At 52.2% G+C, this 18,330-nt stretch overlaps 1 protein-coding gene across 4 annotated transcripts in view; it reads right to left on the bottom strand.

Annotated features, from left to right (window-relative positions):
- DLGAP2 (DLG associated protein 2) overlaps positions 1–18,330 on the bottom strand; it is a 118,320-nt gene that overhangs the window by 52,438 nt on the left and 47,552 nt on the right. For all 4 annotated transcript variants that reach the window (XM_081524190.1, XM_081524192.1, XM_081524191.1 and 1 more), the window contains one exon: positions 1,373–1,520. In XM_081524190.1, coding sequence (XP_081380316.1) covers positions 1,373–1,520 — 148 coding nt within the window. The remainder of the gene's footprint in view (positions 1–1,372; positions 1,521–18,330) is intronic.

Here is an 18,330-nt window from a genome sequence, read left to right as displayed (position 1 = left end):
ATATTTTACAACAATTAAAAGAGAAAGGATGCAAGACAGAAAGAAGCTGCCCTCATGCTGAAGCGGCTTTGTGAGGACAAGGAGAAAGCAGGAGGAGCGGGTGGCAGGCTCGGCCGTGGGGAAGGCAGACGCCGCTCCTGCGGGGGCGGGGGGGGTGCCCCTGCCCTGCGGGCTCCTGACGACCCCCCCCCCCCGCACGCCCAGCAAAGCGCCTGGGTTCCTGGGCAAACGGAGCGGCCGTCAGAACGGTCTGGAGGGTGGATGGACGAAGCTCACAGAGACTCACAGGGACCAGGATGTAGCTATGGGGGCCTCAGCAAGGCAGCCACCGCAGGAAGGTGAGCAGAGACCAGGTGGGGGCCCCTCCTGCCCTCAGCCTCCGGGCCGGCTCGCCCGCCCGTCCAGGGAGCAGCTGAGCCACGGCCCCCAGAGCCCGCCTGTCCAGGGAGCGGCTGAGCCACGGCCCCCAGAGCCCGCCCGTCCAGGGAGTGGCTGAACCACGGCCCCCAGAGACCGCCTGTCCAGACAAGCGTCCCACTGTGGCTCCCTCATGCCCAGCAGTGCCGGGTCCAGAAACATCGGCAGCCAGGCTGGGTGTGAGCACAGCAGTGGCGAGGGTGTGAGCGGCGGGGAGAGGGCCGCGAGTACCCCGAGCGCCCCCTGCGGGTCCCCCTCCCGCGGGGCCCCCTCCCTCAGGCAGCAGAGCCTGGGGTCAGTCTGGAACACCTGCCACCAGCGTCCTCAGAGAACAAGGGAGAGCGCGACTTGCTGGCCCGCCGGCAGCTGCGGGGAGAGTCTGTCCGTGGAAACACCAGCGACCTTGGGGGGCTGGTGCTGCAGGCCCCGTGTGTCCCCTTGGGTGGGACTCAGACCCTCCGCCCGCGTGGGGGGCCTGGCCCAGGCAAGGAGGGTGCTCGGTGTGGGGCGGTGGCGGAGGGATGTGGTGGACACTCCTGTCAGCCCTGCTCAGAGGAGCTGGGAGTGAGATCGATCGGTCACAAAGGCCCCATCACTCCCACAGATGGCCAGGAGCACTCCTGGCTGGGCCTCTGCGGCAGGAGGCTGACCAGGAGGGGAGGGGAGGGGGCCCCACCTGGTTCAAGCCTGAGTCTGCAGCTGGGGACTGACTGGAAGGGAGGGACCCCGCTTGGCTCAGGCCTGGGTCTGCAGCAGGGGGCTGACCGGGAGGGGAGGGGGCTCCACCTGACTCAGGCCCGGGTCTGCAGCAGGGGGCTGACCAGGAGGGGAGGGGAGGGGGCCCCACCAGGCTCATGCCTGGGTCTGCAGTAGGGGCTGACCGGGAGGGAGGGGGCCCCACCTGGTTCAAGCCTCGGTCTGCAGCAGGGGGCTGACCGGGAGGGAGGGACCCCACCTGGCTCACGCAGCTGGCCTGGCTGAGGGTGCTGACGGCACGCATGTAGCTCTGGTTCCGGGAGCGGAACTTCGGGGAGTTGTAGTTGGCAGAGGGGTCCAGCCCATGGCTGGCAGGCCCGTCGCTGGCAGCTTGCAGGTAGCTCTGGCTACAGGAGAGAAGGAGAGAAGACAGAGGCCTCGTGAGCATCGCTGCAGGGACCACGTGTGCCGGCACCCGGGGCCACGACCAAACCTCGACCCACGGTGGACATCTCAGGCTCGTGATAACATTCCTGACAGACATGCTCACGAATGTGGGTTCATCAGCACCAATGGGGCAGACTCCTTACAGACTTGCTTCAAAATCTGACTTTTTATGATCAGGTAGTGAGATCGGGGTCATCCCACGTAGAAAGAAACCTATCCCTAAAAGCATGAAAAACTCACAGCGCCTGAGAGCACCCTGGACTCAGAGTCCACGAGTCTCATAAAGGTCATGGGAGCTTTTGGCAACTTTACACACTCAGAAAAATCGAAGAAAACAATCAAAGGTTTGCCGTCTGTTTTAACTTCTGTGAAGTTGTCCAGATTATGCGATAGAAGCAGAGAGCAGACTGAAAACTGAAATCCATATTATCATCACAATGGTCATCTCCTTCCAAACAGCCTTAACAATCAATTTTCTCTAGTCTCCTTCCTTGTTTTTTGCAAAATCTTGAAAGCCTGGGGGAAACCCTGAGGATATCTGGCAGAGAGAGGGTTCAGCTGGGTTGACGTTTCTGGCTAAATCGAGCTCCTTTCAGGTTTGGTGACAGTCTTTCCACAATCAAGACAGCCTACATTTTATTTGACCCCCAAGCTGGAATAATGTAGACAACAATAATGGATTTATTCTTCTTTCCTACTGTGGATCACAATGAGACAGTTAACTAGGATAATTGCACAGGCCTGTGTATAAAAATCAGGTTGCTAATTCTGACTCCATGTCTTGACCACAGTATGTTCCCTGCTTTTTAAAGTAAGCCCTTGATGTAAATTGATTTCTCGGTGATTTACTTCTTTAGAAATGGGGCAGCAGAGGGAAAACTGGCTTGATGTTAAGTTCAGATGAAGGAACCTCATTTATTTTAAGGTCATTATTTCGAGTAAAATTAATAGTATGTATTTTTAGATACTAATAGAATTATAAATTATTATAATAATAACTTTGTTTTAACACTAGGTATATAACATATTCCAGCTCTTATATCCCTTCTTTCCACTTAAAACAGACCAAAAAAGAAAAGAAGCGAAAAGGAAAGGAAATGGGAGAGAAATGAGCCTGGGGCTGCCCTGATCTCGGCTCAGAGTCCAGGTCCCTGCCAGACTCATTGTCACCCACGCTGCTCAGGGCCGGGCTCTGGGCGGGGGCCTGCACACTCCAGTTTCTACCAGTTAGCACTTTTATCTTATTTCCTTCCAACTGAAGAGCTTTCCCTTTGGATTAACACTGCTCTTTGCTGATTCAACATTCTCACATTTAAGTTCTCAGCATCTGTAAAAGCAGGGCTGTGTCTTCTTTATCTCTGTATCCAGATTTCCAGCCCAGAGCCTGGCACTGTGAGCGGGGTGACTCAGAACTATAGCTGGGTGGCACCCACACACGAGTCTGTATTTGTCATTCTACGTTCAAATGTCTCTTCTAACTCACGACCACCTCTTTATTCCAGCACTGGGCAGCCACTGAGAGACGAGCTGCCACTGCAGGAAGCTAACCACGGGGTTTCTTTCACACACAGACTCCAGACATCTAACATCCGTGACGCACTGTTACGCTGGCCCCTGGAAGCACCCTGTACCAGCCCGTTCAGTCCTCGCAGGGACCCCACATGCTTGGGCCTCACTGCAAACGGGGAGACACCTCGCCCAGATGCCCGCAGAGCGAACGCAGAGCTAGACTCCGGGCCCAGGCAGCCTGGCTCAAAAACTCATGCTTTTTGCCCCAAGATCTGGGCAGCTGAGTCAGAGGAGCAGAGGGTGCCAAGGTCTGGTCCCCAACTTCAGCCCACTTGATTATGGTGGCTTAGCATCCCCCAACACACCAAGCAGGCCAGTGAGCCCTGCAGGTCATAGGCCCGGGCACTGTTGGGAAAGTGCTTTTTCCAGATTATTTCCATAATTAGACTGAGTGTGTGCATATGGAAATATTCAGACTAAGATGTAACCGCAGTCACAGGAGAAGGTGAGCTCATGTTCACCCCATACAGGGCTGGGCGCTCGGACCCGCCCCTGGGGACCTGCTCTCTGGAGACAGCGAGACCTCCCGGCCCTGAGGAGCCTTCCGAGGAAGCCAGAAAACTGGTGTCAGACTCAGAATTGGTTCCCTGTGGCTGGAAGCCGGGAGGGCCCTGGGCTGGACACTGAGAGGAGGGGCGGCGGCACGGGCTTTGGGCCGAGCTGCCCGTGCAGCCTGCGTCCCGGACCCGCTGCTCCGCGTCTGCTCCCCATGGCCTTCCTCTTCTAACCAGCAGCGCTGTGGGGAAGGCCTGTGTGCCTTCTGGTAAGTTCGGCAGACCTTCTCCAGCAGGTGCCCGGAATGCTGCCAGGCGCTGATGCCGACGAAGATGGAGGAATGAATGCCAGATAAAAACATGGGGCACCCAGTTAAAGGTGGAGTTCAGAGGAGGAGCAAACAACCCTCATGAGCAATATGTTCCCAACATCGTCCCAAACGTGTCCCTTAGGCTAAGGAACACACTGTCTAGCTGAAATTCAGACGTCACTGTTTGTCTTTCTGAAATCCGGTACTACTACGACAGAGGCACACTTGGGGCTACAGGGTCGGAACGCGGATGGGATCCCAGTTGGTCTAGTGCACAAGGGTGGATGGAGGGGCTGCGGAGAAGCTTCCAGAAAAGACAGTGGGGTCTGTGCAGCCCCCTCTGGAGTCTGGACTTGATGCCACAAGCACAGGAAAGCACCGCCAGTCCTTCACTGCGGAGAAGGGTGCTCAGAGGGTGTGCAGGAGTGGGGGGCGCAGACACAGAGCCCTGGTCACTGTGCACAGTGCTGTGCTCCGTCCACCCTCAGGAGGGGGCGGCGCAGACGCAGGGCCCTGGTCACTGTGCACAGTGCTGTGCTCAGTCCACCCTCAGGAGGGGGGGGTGCAGACGCAGAGCCCCCAGTCACTGCCCACAGTGCTGTGCTCAGTCCACCCTCAGGAGTGGGAAGGTGCAGACGCAGAGCCCCCAGTCACTGTGCACAATGCTGTGCTCAGTCCATCCTCAGGAGTGGGGAGTGGGCGCAGACGCAGGGCCCTGGTCACTGTGCACAGTGCTATGCTAAGTCCACCCTCAGGAGGGGAGGGGGTGCAGACGCAGGGCCCCTGGTCACTGTGCACAGTGCTGTGCTCCGTCCACCCTCAGGAGGGGGCGGTGCAGACGCAGGGCCCTGGTCACTGTGCACAGTGCTGTGCTCAGTCCACCCTCAGGAGGGGGGGGTGCAGACGCAGAGCCCCCAGTCACTGTGCACAATGCCGTGCTCAGTCCATCCTCAGGAGTGGGGAGTGGGTGCAGACGCAGGGCCCTGGTCACTGTGCACAGTGCTGTGCTCAGTCCACCCTCAGGAGGGGGGGTGCAGACGCAGAGCCCCCAGTCACTGCCCACAGTGCTCTGCTCAGTCCGCCCTCAGGAGCCCTGGACTGGGGGTGGGACCCGCGGCCCAGGTTCGTGTTGGAGTTTGGTAGAGAAGTCTCAGGGCACACCCGGGGGAGCTGACGGGGTCGGGGTGCTCAGATGCGGCCCCCACCTTTCCATGTGAGATTCTCTCAGAACGAAACATTTCAAAAGTTTAAATTTTTTGGAAAAGAGCAAACCTAGGTGAAGTCATCATAAAGCACAGCTTTTTTTCCCTAAAATAGAAACCAGAGAACAGAAAAACAAACAGCGCTGGTTGTCACAGCCGAGACAGACGGTGTCTGTGAGCTGTGGGTGCCACCTCTGGGCGGCCTGCTCCGCGGAGACCCCCCGCACCCTCTCGTGTGCTGGGCCGCCACTCTGCTCAAGCTGGGCCGTTGGCTGAAAGTGAAGGGGCGTCTCCTCCTGGATGAGCAATGACGCGATGGTTGGTCATTTGTACATCTTCTTTTGTGAAGAGACTTTTCACCTACCCGCCCCCCCACCATTTTTAACAGGGTCATTTCTAGTTTTGTTTTGTGGGAGTTCTTTATATATTCTGTACTCAAGTCCTTTGTCAGATATTCATTTCAAATATTTTCCTTCACTTTGTGGCTTGCCTTGTTCCCTTCTTGTTGGGAGTGTTTTGATGAGCAGATGTTTTAAATTTTGATGGCAAGAGTCACTCTTCGTCACATCGATTTATTCTATTTGAGTTTTTCTTAACCCGAGAGGTTTCACCCCCGAGGGACAACTGGACATACCTGGAGATATTTTGTTGTCACAGCTTGGGGATGGGAGCCTGGTGGTAGAGACCAGAGATGCTACTAAAATTCTATAGTACACAGCCCGCTGTCAACCAAAAAGAATTTTCTGGCCCCAAATACCAACAGTGCTGAGGCTGAATCAACCCTGGTCTATTCTGACACCAATATCCCTGTCTTAAGAGCAGACAGCCTCCAACCACACAGCATCATCCACATTTTCCTTGGATGAGTGTCAAGTGGGCATTCACCAAGATAGGCTGTATTCTGGGCCACAGAACAAACCTTAACACATTTGAAAGCACAGAAATCATACAAAGTATGTTCTTGGACCAAAATAAATACAACTAGAAATCAGTAACAGAGGGATTTCTGGAAAATCCCCAAATATGTGAAAGTTGAATGACACAGTCTTCCAGATTGGCTCAGAGAGGAAGTCTCAAAGGAAATTTAGACGTATCTTGTACAGATAATCAAGTGGTGGTGGTGGGAGCTAGAATGAACCATGCCGTATTAGATTATAGTTAGAGACGTGGGTATGAATCCATATTTAGCATCATCCACATGCCAGCCGATAAACAAGATAAATGACTGTAGATGTGTGTGTGCGTGCTCTCTCTGCTGCTAAGGGAGCCGGCAGTGAGCACACCCAGGGCTGCACCTTGGCTTCTACACACCCCTTTCCTGAGCGGCAGCAGGGACCCTGCAGGGCGCTGGGCCCGGGCTGGGGGAGAAGCGGCTGGAGCGGCTGGCCCGACTTTGCTCTTCTCTGTCAGGACTGTTTCGGCTCTTCTAAGATCCTCAGCATTTTCCTCCTGTCAGTTTCTCTAAAAACAGAGGCTGCCCTGCATCGACACCTCGATCTGGGGAGAACTGACACGTTGGCAACAGTGCAGTCCCCGTCAAAGTCTCTCTCCACTTGTGCTGGTCTGATTGCGTGGAGCAGCGCCTGCAGTCTTCAGGCAGCCAGGCTGGGTGCATCCACACACACGCGCTGCAAACACAGTGAGTTCACAGTGTGCGTCCTAACAAACATCAGGGACGCGCTGTGGAGGCTGTGGCCGTGCTCTGCAGGGCTCCGCCCGCTGCACCCTGTTGTCACGCTGGGTTCAGATGGTGGCCTCTGTCCTCTGTTTGGCTCACCCCAGTTCTTCAGTGGTTGTTTGTTTAGAGACCTCACTGCTGAGAGGCAGAGGCCGACTCCCCCCGCAGCACCACGCACCCCCCCTGTGTCCTTTCTCAGACCCCCAGGAGCAGGGAAAGGGCTCATCACCCACACTCTGCTGATGAGACGCAGCTCCCAGACCCTGGCGAAGGCCAGGGTCACGGAGCAGATGCACGCTACCGGAAGCATGGCCGCCACCCCTTCTCATTCCCAAGGTTGTGTGGCTGGGTGTCAGCCCGGGGTGTCAGCCCAGGGGTGTGTACACGGGGGCCGGCAGGGACCAGCTTCACTAAAGCGGCTCTGAGGGGGGTCTTTCCTGCTCGAGACCCTCCCATGTTTTCTCATACGTGTCCTTTCTGCTATTGAAACAGTCTGTTGTTGGCTTCAGTGCCCTCTAAGTCTGCTGAGCCATGATGAAGCTGTGCCTCCTGGACGCCAAGTTCTCCCAGCGGCAGCTGATGCCACACCCAGCCCATCACAGATGACAGCATCTGCGAGGGACACCAGGGTCCCCCCGGCTCCGCCAAAAGGCAGCACATACACTTCAATAGAATTCAATTTCCCGAACGATATATTTAAAGAGATCTGGTGTCTTTCCAAAAATCCTCTTTTTTCCCCATTCAAACTGCCTTATAGTTCAACTTCTGAATTGTATTTTGAGGAAAACGTGGCAATACTGCACACAGGATTATGAACTAGATTCCACTGTAAGGAGAGCAGAGAGATTAAAACATCAGAAAGAATGATGAGTATTACGGAAAAGCTCCATTATTTATCTTCCATGTTATGACACCCTGTCAACATCAATGGAAATAAATGTATCATGAAAAAAATCTGCTCTTGTTACAAACTGATGTGCCTGTAAGCCTTCAGAGATTAAAGCAACGGCTGTAAACATGAACATGAAAAATTTAAAATGAGGGACACATTTCATACAAAAATATGCATGTTTATATACACTGCACAACATAGGATACTTTGAAAATGTGTATTATTAAGTTGTAGAGGACGTTGAGCCAGTTTAAAAACGATCTGGGAGCTCCTCAGAAGGTCCCACGTGATATTCCCAAGAGACCCGGCAGCTTGCCCCCCAGGGACGGGACAAATGAAGGTAAGTGTCCACAGAGAGACTTGTGCAGGATCCGTCATAAGAGCCCCGAAGTGGAAACGGACGTCGATCAGGTGTGCGGTGGAGAAGTTGCCGGTGAGGCAACCACACGGTGGAGGGCTACCCGGCTGCAAAGCAGAGGAGGCTGACGCCGGCCACAGTGCAGAGGAAGCTTCAGGACTTGCCAGGCGGGCAAGGCTGACACGAAGGCGCGGCTGCAGGACGGCACGTCCAAGCTGCGTCCGGAACCGGCGAACCAGGGACACAGAAAGCACACGAGGTGGCTCCTCAGCGGGAGACACGTCCTGATGTGGATCACAGGGACCTGTGAAGCCACCACACGCCCCTGAGCTGTTCATCAAGGGGTGAACTGCATGGTCCGTAAATTACATCCTAGTCCAGGGGTCAGGAATCAGGTGGGGAAACGTGTTTAGTTTTCTGTCACTTGTCAGCTGAAGTGAACTGTGTGATGATTCGGGAGGGACTTTCAGAAGCCAGCGGAGGCCCCCTCACCAGCTCACGGTGCATCCAGGGGCCCTGGCCTCCCTGGTTGGGGGAGGCCCCGAGGCCGTGGAGTGAGCGGGCATCGTCCTCGAGTCCTGCAAAGCCCCTGTGCATCTCTGGGGCACAGACGACGGACCACTCATTTCATGATGGCTCGCTCACCCTCCTGAGGTGACCCTTGGCCTCAAAGGTGCGCGCGCAGGTGAAACAGACTCTGCACAGACTCTGCTACCTCCAGAGGGTGCCTGTGTTACTTCAGTGCTACACACATATCTTCAAAGCTTGCGGTGCATCCTCACAGCTGTGTGATAAACCAGCAGTTCAGATGAGCACGAAAATGAGCAGTGGCGTATTCCAAAGCGGAGAGCGGCCATCACGGCCGCGGCCTCCGAGTCACCAAAGGGCCTCGCGCTCCGTTCCTTCCCGGAGGTGAGAGACATCAAGTTTCCAGGAGGGGTGGTGGCGGGCACTGAAGTGAGTCTAGCACTAGGCCTCAGGTGCTGAAAGGAACCATCTTACCCAGAGGCGGTGTTTCAGGCAACAAGGCGGGACAGTTTCTGAAGCCAACACAGAACCGGGGCTGCTCCCTCCAGGTGGTCACAGCTGAGCATCGGGAGACGCTCTGGGGGTGGCCTGCTCTCCGGGTCGTGGGCGAGACTCTGGGCCGTGGACACGGCTGTCCTCCTCCAGGTGGTCACAGAGCTTCTCTGGTTGCAGAGGGACGGTTGAGGGCGGGGAGAGCAGGGCTTTGAGGCCGGAGACCCCAGTCTGCAATTGGGGTTTCCCGTCCCCCTGCTCCCTGGGGTGCAGCTGAGTGAGTCTGTGAGGTGGCTGCCCCGTCTGCCCCTCTGACGACGGTCATCCCAGCCGGCTCGTTTGCTCCAGGTCAAGCAGGGGTCCAGGGAGGCAGGGGACCGTGCAGAGTCAGGGCCGCCCCTGCCGACCCGTGCACGCTGCGCAACCAAGACAGCGGCGACCGCAGCGTGTGTGTCCTGGTGCGGACTGGGTCCCCCACGGAGGCATCGGCCACCCTGGGCCGCGCTGGGCGAGGGCTGCAATCAGGGACATCCAAGGCCGTCTCGGGGGCTCGTCCTGCCACCAGAGGGCCTTCCACTGCGGTTGGCCTCCACACCTTTCTCTACGTTTGAGATGGGTTTTTAAGCAAGCACAGAGCTTTTCTCTTTATTAAAATTTCTGACAGTTGCTGGTTTATATTAAAAGCTGGTGTCAGGGTGACAGGAAAACCTCCACTGAAGGTTTCCCAAGTGCTCATGGTATCACAGTCCCCTGGTGGTTCCTGGGCCACACACCCAGATGGATTGACAACGGCAGTGTCGCTCCAGATCTGAACTTCAGTAAACATCCAAGTGACTCTGTGGCAGGTGGTCTCTGGACCCGCCGACACTCAGAGGAACGCAGGTCTACTGGGGTAATGTGAGAGGGCACCCCACTGAGGGACTCTTGAGAGAACCTTGATTTTTATCCATTTCATCCACAAACAACACCAAACACACTTGTGAAAAGTCTTCCTGTGGGTGTTGGAGACTGGGTTTGTGTCTGCATCAGGGCTGGCCCCTGGGTGACCATACTGGCCAGCAAACACCGAGCTCTGAGCACAGCAGGGCCTGCTGGACTCAGGCGCTCTGTTCAGGGAACATGCTGGATGGCCTGGCACTGAGATGGGGGGCATGACCTCGGGATCCCCGATGCTGGGGTGGTGCAGGCGCAGATGCGGAAATGGGACGCGGCAGTCCAGGGGCAGAGGGCAGCAGGGGCGGAAGGCTTCTTGCGAAGGAGACTAGATTTGACCACTTGTGCTGGAGCTCACCAAATACTAACCGGCCAAGCAGTGAAAGGCAGCGTCCGGCCTGGAGAACTCTGAGGGGACACGCAGCCTGACTGTGTTGTTGTTCAGTTGCTTAGTTGTGTCCGACTCTCTGCGACCCCATGGACTGTACCCGCCAGGCTCCTCTGTCCATGGGATTCTCCAGGCAAGAATCCTGGCATGGGTAGCCATTTCCTTCTCCAGGGGATCTTCCTGACCCAGGGACTCAACCCGAGTCTCCTGCATGGCAGGCAGGTTCTTTACTGCTGAGCCACCTAGGAAGCACTCAGAACTGCCCTGACCCTTCCCAGGCCTGGTCCCGGACACAGTCGCAGGACGTGCTGCCTTTGCAGCCCTGTCCCGGGTGCCTGTCTGAGGGCGGTGAAATCAGACCAGGCCCGTGACGTGACGCTCACACCCAGGCCAGTGCCCGGCTCTATGGCTGCACCCTCAGGGCTGGATGTCAGGGCCCGGGGTCCCTCAGGCCTGCCCCTTCCGGAGGGGCTCTCGGGGCCCATCTGAGGGGTGTGTGTTCCAGCAACCAGCTTTCTGAGTCCCCAGACGCACACATTAAGAAGAGGCCTAACAAACAGGGCACAGCCAGTGCTGCTGGTCGGGCTAACCGCCCTGCGTGGCTAACAGGTAACCACAGGTGAGGTAAGGGGATGACCCGTCAGCATGGCAACCAGCACGTCACCACTGACCACCTCGGTGCCCACGTACCTGCCCTTCACTGAGCTACATACACTGCCCAGGCCCCACGGGAGTGGCACAGACGTGACACCCGGAACTCGGCCAGTGTGCGTGGAGGACCCTCTGGGGGAAGAGTCTCCACACAGAGGACAGCAGTAAACACTGAATACCTCTGGGTTGTGGAGATCAAAGAAAAATTCAGTCCACATGCCGTGACTCTTTCATTGTACCATTGGCAAAAGGAAGTGAGAAAATGTGGACTTTGAAGAAAACAGAAAACGCAGAGAGCCCACGAGTGACAGGTGAGACCAGTCACTGCAGAAGCAGCCTGCCCAGAGTGGGGTCGGGGCGCAGCGCCTGCCTCTTCTGGACCGTGCGGCGCGGGGACGGCCGGGGCGGTCCCTTCCTCAAGAAGCCCTGCAGTCTCCCCATGTGGCCGAGATCCTGGCTGCCCCCAGCCTCTGCTGCCCGTCCATGGCCCCTGCTGTCCTAATCAGGAAGGTGGGGTACTGCAGCAGCGCGGGTCCCCTGGGGGCGCCCGCTGTCCTCTAACGCGCCCCACACCCCGCCCAGAGGCAGAGAGTGGGCATCCTCGCACCCAGTTGTCGGGGCCGTGGGGGCGACCCCTCTTCACAACGGCACACCACTTGCCCCGGCTGGACCCAGCGCCATCCCCACGCCTGACCTCCCTACAGCAGCCCCTCACTGCACACCAGCCCAGCCCTGCCCGAGTCACAGCCCTGGGGGTCCTCGTTCACCATGCCATGGGTCCCACTCTGTCCTGAAGACGTCTGCCTCCAGCCTTGTTTTCTCAACCCACACACACACCACTCAGGCAGCCCTGGTGACTCACCCCGGCTTCCTGACGGACACCTGATGGTGTCCACCCAGTCAATCAGCCTTTCTAGAACAGGAATCTGCTAGCAGACTTGAATTTCTTCAGTGCCTCTCTATGGCTTTCAGGAGCAGCTGTTAAGACAGTTATTAGCCTAACAAGGGAGATGCCTGGGACACAAGGTTATAGTAAAAATTATCACTAACAATCCCACAGAATGAAAGTGAAAGTCACTCAGTCGAGTCCGACTCTTTGTGACTCTATGGACTGTAGTCCATCAGGCTCCTCCGTCCACGGGATTCTCCAGGCAAGAACACTGGAGTGGGTAGCCATTCCCTTCTCCAGGGGATCTTCCTGACCCAAGGATCGAACCCAGGGCTCCCACATTGCAGGCAGACTCTTTACAGACTGAGCAACCAGGGAAGCCAGCCCCACAGAATGGCCCCAGTTAAAATTTCCTTAAAAGCAATTCCATCCATCAAACATTATTAAGCGCCAACTCTGTCAGGAAAATGGAGGTGAGTTCTACGCTCTCGAGAGACATCGTGTGAAGTCTGGAGAGTGAGACCAACAGGGAACCAGGGAAATCCCGGGCCAGCGTGTGAAGAACACGTTCTGTTCTGCCGGCAACAGCCACTCTGTTCTGTGTTTTCCCCGTTAGTACCAGAAATTAAAAACCACTGCAGCAGATAAATGTTTCCATTCTTCTCACTCCATTGTATTTTCTGACTACTGATTTTATAGGTTAAATGTTTGACTACCTACCACTGTATAAAATAAGAGGTACATGCTATTACTACTTAAGAAGAAAGAGTTTTTTTTTTTACTATTGCCATGTCTAATGATAAATCCTGACTTTAACATCTATTTGAATAGTCACCATATAAATGTAGGAATCAATCGACAGTAAAATTTACCATCCTGCTGTGATTGGAGATAATCACTAAATGCACCTCCATCTGAAATGAAAATAATAGTGTAACTGTACCACGAGACAGATCATAAGTGGAGTCCCCGTCAGCTAACAGTGTTCGCTGAAGAGCCACTGAGTGACCACTACCGGGATAATAAAATGAAATGAGTGTGCACGGTCATCTGAGGAGGCGATAATGTGATCAGGAAGTGGAGAAAGACACAGAGATATAAAAGAATTATGACACCAAATGTGCAGGAAGATGACAAATGGAAGAATCTCGGTATGGGAACCCCACAGTAGTCAGAAGTCAGCCGGTACTGGGAGGGGTCTGGCCCTGGGAGGGGGTCTGTGCTGGAAAAGCCGTTCACCATCCGGTCCAGGAGTGCAGAGGCTCCTCCCCAAGTACACATGATGGTGTTGGGCTTGGAAGTGATTTCAGAGAGAGTCCAGGCTAGTAACCCTCAAATGCTCATCCCTTTCGCACCATCAAGGAAGAGGCTCCCTGGTCATAACACCAAGCCCCGACTACCGCCAAGGACACGCCTCTCCCCGAGCATCTCCTACTGTATGTCTCACATAAAATGAGCCCTGGAGACACAAAATATGGCAGTACTACTGGGAATAAGCTCCATTTTATGGCTTTAAAATCCACATAAAATTATAATTCCACTTAGTCTAATAAAGTCACTGAGCATAAATTTATGACTGTAGTAACTTTACAACACAAAGATAATTTGTTTTAAATATGGTATTATTTTTGAAGAAACAGAACTTATAGGTTACAAGGAGGCTTAGAAGACAATAAAACTGATTTTTTATATCTTTTCTTATTTTAACACTAACATATGCTTTTGGAAAAAATTCAGAAAGTATTTAAAAGAAAATGAAATTCAGCCAGAAGTTCAGCACCCAGAGATAATCATGACTAATACTTTCACATATTTGTTTTCCATTACTATGTCTACTGGCTCATTTCATGTATCAACTTGGCTAGACTGTGGGACCCAGCAATTTGGTCAAGAGTAGTCTAGGCAGCCAAACCAGTCAATCCTAAAGGAAATCAGTCCTGGATATTAATTGGAAGGACTGGTGCTGAAGCTGAAGCTCCAATACTTTGGCCACCTGATGTGAAGAACTGATCCACTGGAAAAGACCCTGATGCTGGGAAAGACTGAAAGCAGGAGGAGAAGGGGATGACAGAGGATGAGATGGTTGGATGGCATCACTGACTCGATGGATATGAGTTTGAGCAAACTCTGGAGATGGTGAGGTACAGGGGAGCCTGGTGTGCTGCAGTCCATGGGGTTGCAAAGAGTAGGATGAAGCTGAGCGACTGACCTGAACTGAACTGTCTAGATGGCACTGTGAAGGCATTTTTTAGATGTGTATGCATGCTTTAGTAGCTCAGTCCTGTTGAACTCTTTGCGACCCCATGGACTGTAATCTGCCAGGTTCCTCTGCCCATGGGATTTCCCAGGCAAGAATACTGCGGTGGGTTGCCATTTCCTTGTCCAGGGATCACCCTGGACCAGGGATTGAACTCACATCTCTTCCACTGGCAATCAGATTCTTTACCAATGAGCCATCAGGGAATCCCAGGGATTTTAGATGTGATTAATGTTTAAATTTTTAGACACTGAGAAAGCAGAGTGCCCTCCATTATATGGGTGGGCCTCATCTAATCAGTTGAAGGTCTTAAGAAAAAAGATTGACCTCCTTGGGGAAGAGAAATTGGCCTTCAGACTATCTTCAGCCTCTAGCTACAACCTCAGGTCTTCCCTGAGACCCTGCCTGCCAGTCTGCCCTGCAGAATTTGAATCTGCCAGCCTGTACAATCATGAGAGCCATTTTCTTATAGTTAATCCCTGTCTATCTTTCTCTTTCTCATACACACACACACACACCCTGTGTTTCTGGAGAACCCTGACTAACACACCACGTAACACATAATCATAGATTCAGTGGCTTAAAGCAACACTCAAGGGTTAGCTCGCATTAGAACTGTAGGTCACAGTCTGGCTCAGAGTGACCAGGCTCTTTGCTCACAGGATCACAGATGGACACTAAGGTGCCAGCTAAACTGAGCTCTCACTGGAGGCTTGAACTTGTCTATAAAACAGAAAGAGACTCACAGACAGAGAATGAACTTACGGTTACAGGTGGGAAGGACGGGAGAAGAGAGAGTTCAGGGGTTTGGGATGGACATGTCCACGCTGCTATATTTTTAAACGGATAGCCAACAAGCACCTACTGTCCAGCACAGGGAACTCTGCTCAGTGTTATGTGGAAGCCTGGATAGATGGGGAGTTTGGGGTAGAATGGGTACATGTATATGTGTGGCTGAGTCTCTTTGCTGTCCACCTGAAACTACTGCAACATTGGTAATCGGCTATACTCCAATACAAAATAAAAAGTTAAAAAAAGAATGAACAAAGATTTTTACATATATTTGCCAAATTTTGCAATAAAAGAGATTTTAAAAACACCTTAATCTTAAAAAATTATTTCAAAAGCAATTTGATTCATCAAAATCTCACTTTTTAATAGTCTGTGTAAATGATTCCTGTCATTGAAAATTAACTGATTAGTTTCACTTGCCTGGTTAGCGCCCTGGCAGTCTGTCCTTTCATTCATTTATTTACTTGATACCTTATTTACACACCCAGTCCTAGCACAGACTTACTTATTGGAGGAATAAAGAAACAAATTCATACATTAAGTACAATACACCAAGGAAGGCAATGATTTCAATAGAATAACTCATCTTTACTACCTTTAGGAGAACTGCATAAATCACTGCTGCTTTAGGTTTACTATTAGACTTAATGTTGTTTAATTTTGCCCTCAAATCTTACAGGTTCACCTCTTTTTGTTCTAATCTCTTTATTCAGTGCATTCTCTGGAGACAGTCGGGGCTTTGACAGCAGTCGGCTTCTGTTCAGTTAACAGAAAGCCCTGTCTGACTTCTCCTGAGTGTTTGGCTGACTATCCATGCCATCGCTGTTAGATATCTGAACACCACAGCCGTAAAGAGAGCGACTCGCGTTTAATGAGTGATGGCTTTCAGCCCTCTTCATTGTTGGAGGGTGAGAGCTCTCCATCCATCATGCAATCAGATCCGTTGGTTCGCCAGGAGATGAACTGGGCACTGCCCTCAGCACCGTGTGGGGACACACGTGTCACAGCTGGATGAGCAGGAGAGAAAGTGCACAAAAGCAGCTGGGTGTAGACCGAGGGGTGCGGGGATGCGTGTGCAGCTACGAGGGTGGCCAGGAACGACCTGACTTGCGGGGGGGATTCGAGAGCGCCTATGAGAAGTGGGAAAATGTCGGGCAGAAAGGACAGTATATTACCTTTACCTCTAAGTCGAGTTCCCTGCCCACATGGCTGGAAAGGAAAGGTGGTCAGTATTAAACACTTGACATATTCATTACAGAAATTTGAAAAAGTAATTAAAATGGAGAAAAATAGCTAATAGTGGCTGTCTTTATCCTCAAAAGTTGATCATTTCTTCATTTTTGAAAGATAATTTCTCTAAGTCTCAAATTCTGGGTTCATAGGTTTTTCTTTTAATACTTTAAAGGTGTCACTTTATTGTTTTCTGGCTTGACTAGTTTACGACAAAAACCCTGTGAGAATGTTTTGTTCCTCTGTATGTAATGGCCTTTATTTTTCTCCAGCTTTCTTTAAGATTTTCTCTTTATTCTCCGTTTCTGGTGGTTTGAATATGTGTGTATTTGTACGGGGTTTTGATGGTTTGTTTGGGGTACTTATCTTTCTTGAGATTTTCTAGATTCTTCAATCTGTGATTTACCATCCCTCACTATTTTCAGAACTCTTGGGCGTTACATCTTCAAATGCTTCTTCTGTGGACTGTTCCCTCTTCTCTTTTCCTCCTGGGATTCAGTGCGTTGGACAACCTTAATGTTTGCCCACAGCTCCTGAATGCTCTTTGCTGCCTTTATTTCCTACATTTGTGTGTGGGGTGACTCCTGTGGACCATCTTCAAGCTCACTGACCATCACGCGGTGGTGCCGCATCTACTGCTGAGCTCAGCAACTAAACCTCTGCTTCCAGCGCCGTGATTTTCACCCGCAGTGTTTCCCCCTTTCTTGTACTTTCTCTCTCTGCCAATTTCCCCTTGGTGTATTTGAGTACTCCACGCTTTCCCCTTGATCTTTTATGGCATTAATCCATTATTTTAAAATTCTCTCTGATGGTTCTGTCCTCAGTCATCTCTAAATCTGCTCTTGGCTGCTCTGTCTCTTGAGAATGGGTTTTACTTCCTGTTATTGCGTCTTTTAAGTTCTGATATTTCCGAATAGATGGCACGTTTGCATAAATGAAGGTCAACACCATATATAAAAAGAGGCATATTGAGATGTCCTGTCCATCCCTGTGGCACCTACTTCCTCCTCGCTCCTTAGATGTAAACATTTTTATTAGCTTATTTATTCTTCTATTGTCTCTTTATGTAATATAATCTGACATGCGTTTTAGTCTTATTTTCCCATTTTACTATATAAAAGTGGCGGCATCGGGTCTTCCCGGGTGGCTCAGCGGAGGAGTCTAGCTGCCGAGGCAGAGGACACGGTTTACTCCCACAGGCCGCAGAACCGGTGAGCCCGTGGACCGGAGATACTGCGCCCGCGCCCCGGAGCCCGGGAGCCGCAGCTGCGGAATCCAGGGCCACCCTCCTGAGCCCGCGCCCCTGGAGCCTGCGCTCCCCGACAAGAGAAGCCGCCTCCGCGCGAAGCCCGAGCACCGGGACGGAGAGCAGTGCCTGCTCTCCACTGCCAGGAAAGTCCACGCAGCAGCGGAGACCCAGCACTGCCCAAAACCCATGAATACATTTAAAAAAGAGGGAGGAGGTAGACGGGAACTCTGTACTTTGCACTCAATTTCCCTATAAATCTACAAATGTTAAATAAATAACATCAGTTAATTCAAAAAAACAAAATGAAACTTTGAAAAAAAATACTAAAAAAGAGAGAATCTGTAATTACAATAAACATAAAAAGATTCTCAGTCTCTCATATATTTTTTTTCATATAGTCCCGTTGTTTTTACTTTATTTATTTTTTTGACGCAGATTCTATTTATCTATTTTTCAACTTTACAATATTGTATTTGTCTTGCCGTACATTGACATGAATCCGCCATGGGTGTACATGTTTTCCCCTTCCAGAACCCCCTTCCCACCTCCGTCCCCATCCCATCCCTCTGGGTCATCCCGGTGCACCAGCCCCAAGCACCCTGTGTCATGCATTGAACCTGGACTGGCGATTCGTTTCACATATGATAATTTACATGCTTCATTGCCATTCTCCCATATCGTCCTGCCCTCACCCTCTCCCACAGAGTCCAAAACACTGTTCTTTACATCTGTGTCTCTTTTCCTGTCTCGCATACAGGGTTATCGTTACCATCTTTCTAAATTCCATATATATGTGTTATTATACTGTATTGGTGTTTTTCTTTCTGGCTTACTTCACTCTGTATAATAGGCTCCAG

Source organism: Giraffa tippelskirchi, chromosome 8, assembly GCF_054371585.1.
Source record: "Giraffa tippelskirchi isolate mGirTip1 chromosome 8, T2T-mGirTip1v1.2.pri, whole genome shotgun sequence".
Lineage (NCBI taxonomy): Eukaryota > Metazoa > Chordata > Mammalia > Artiodactyla > Giraffidae > Giraffa > Giraffa tippelskirchi.
The sequence above is the reverse complement of the archived record's forward strand: the minus strand, read 5'-3'. Positions and strand labels throughout refer to the sequence as shown.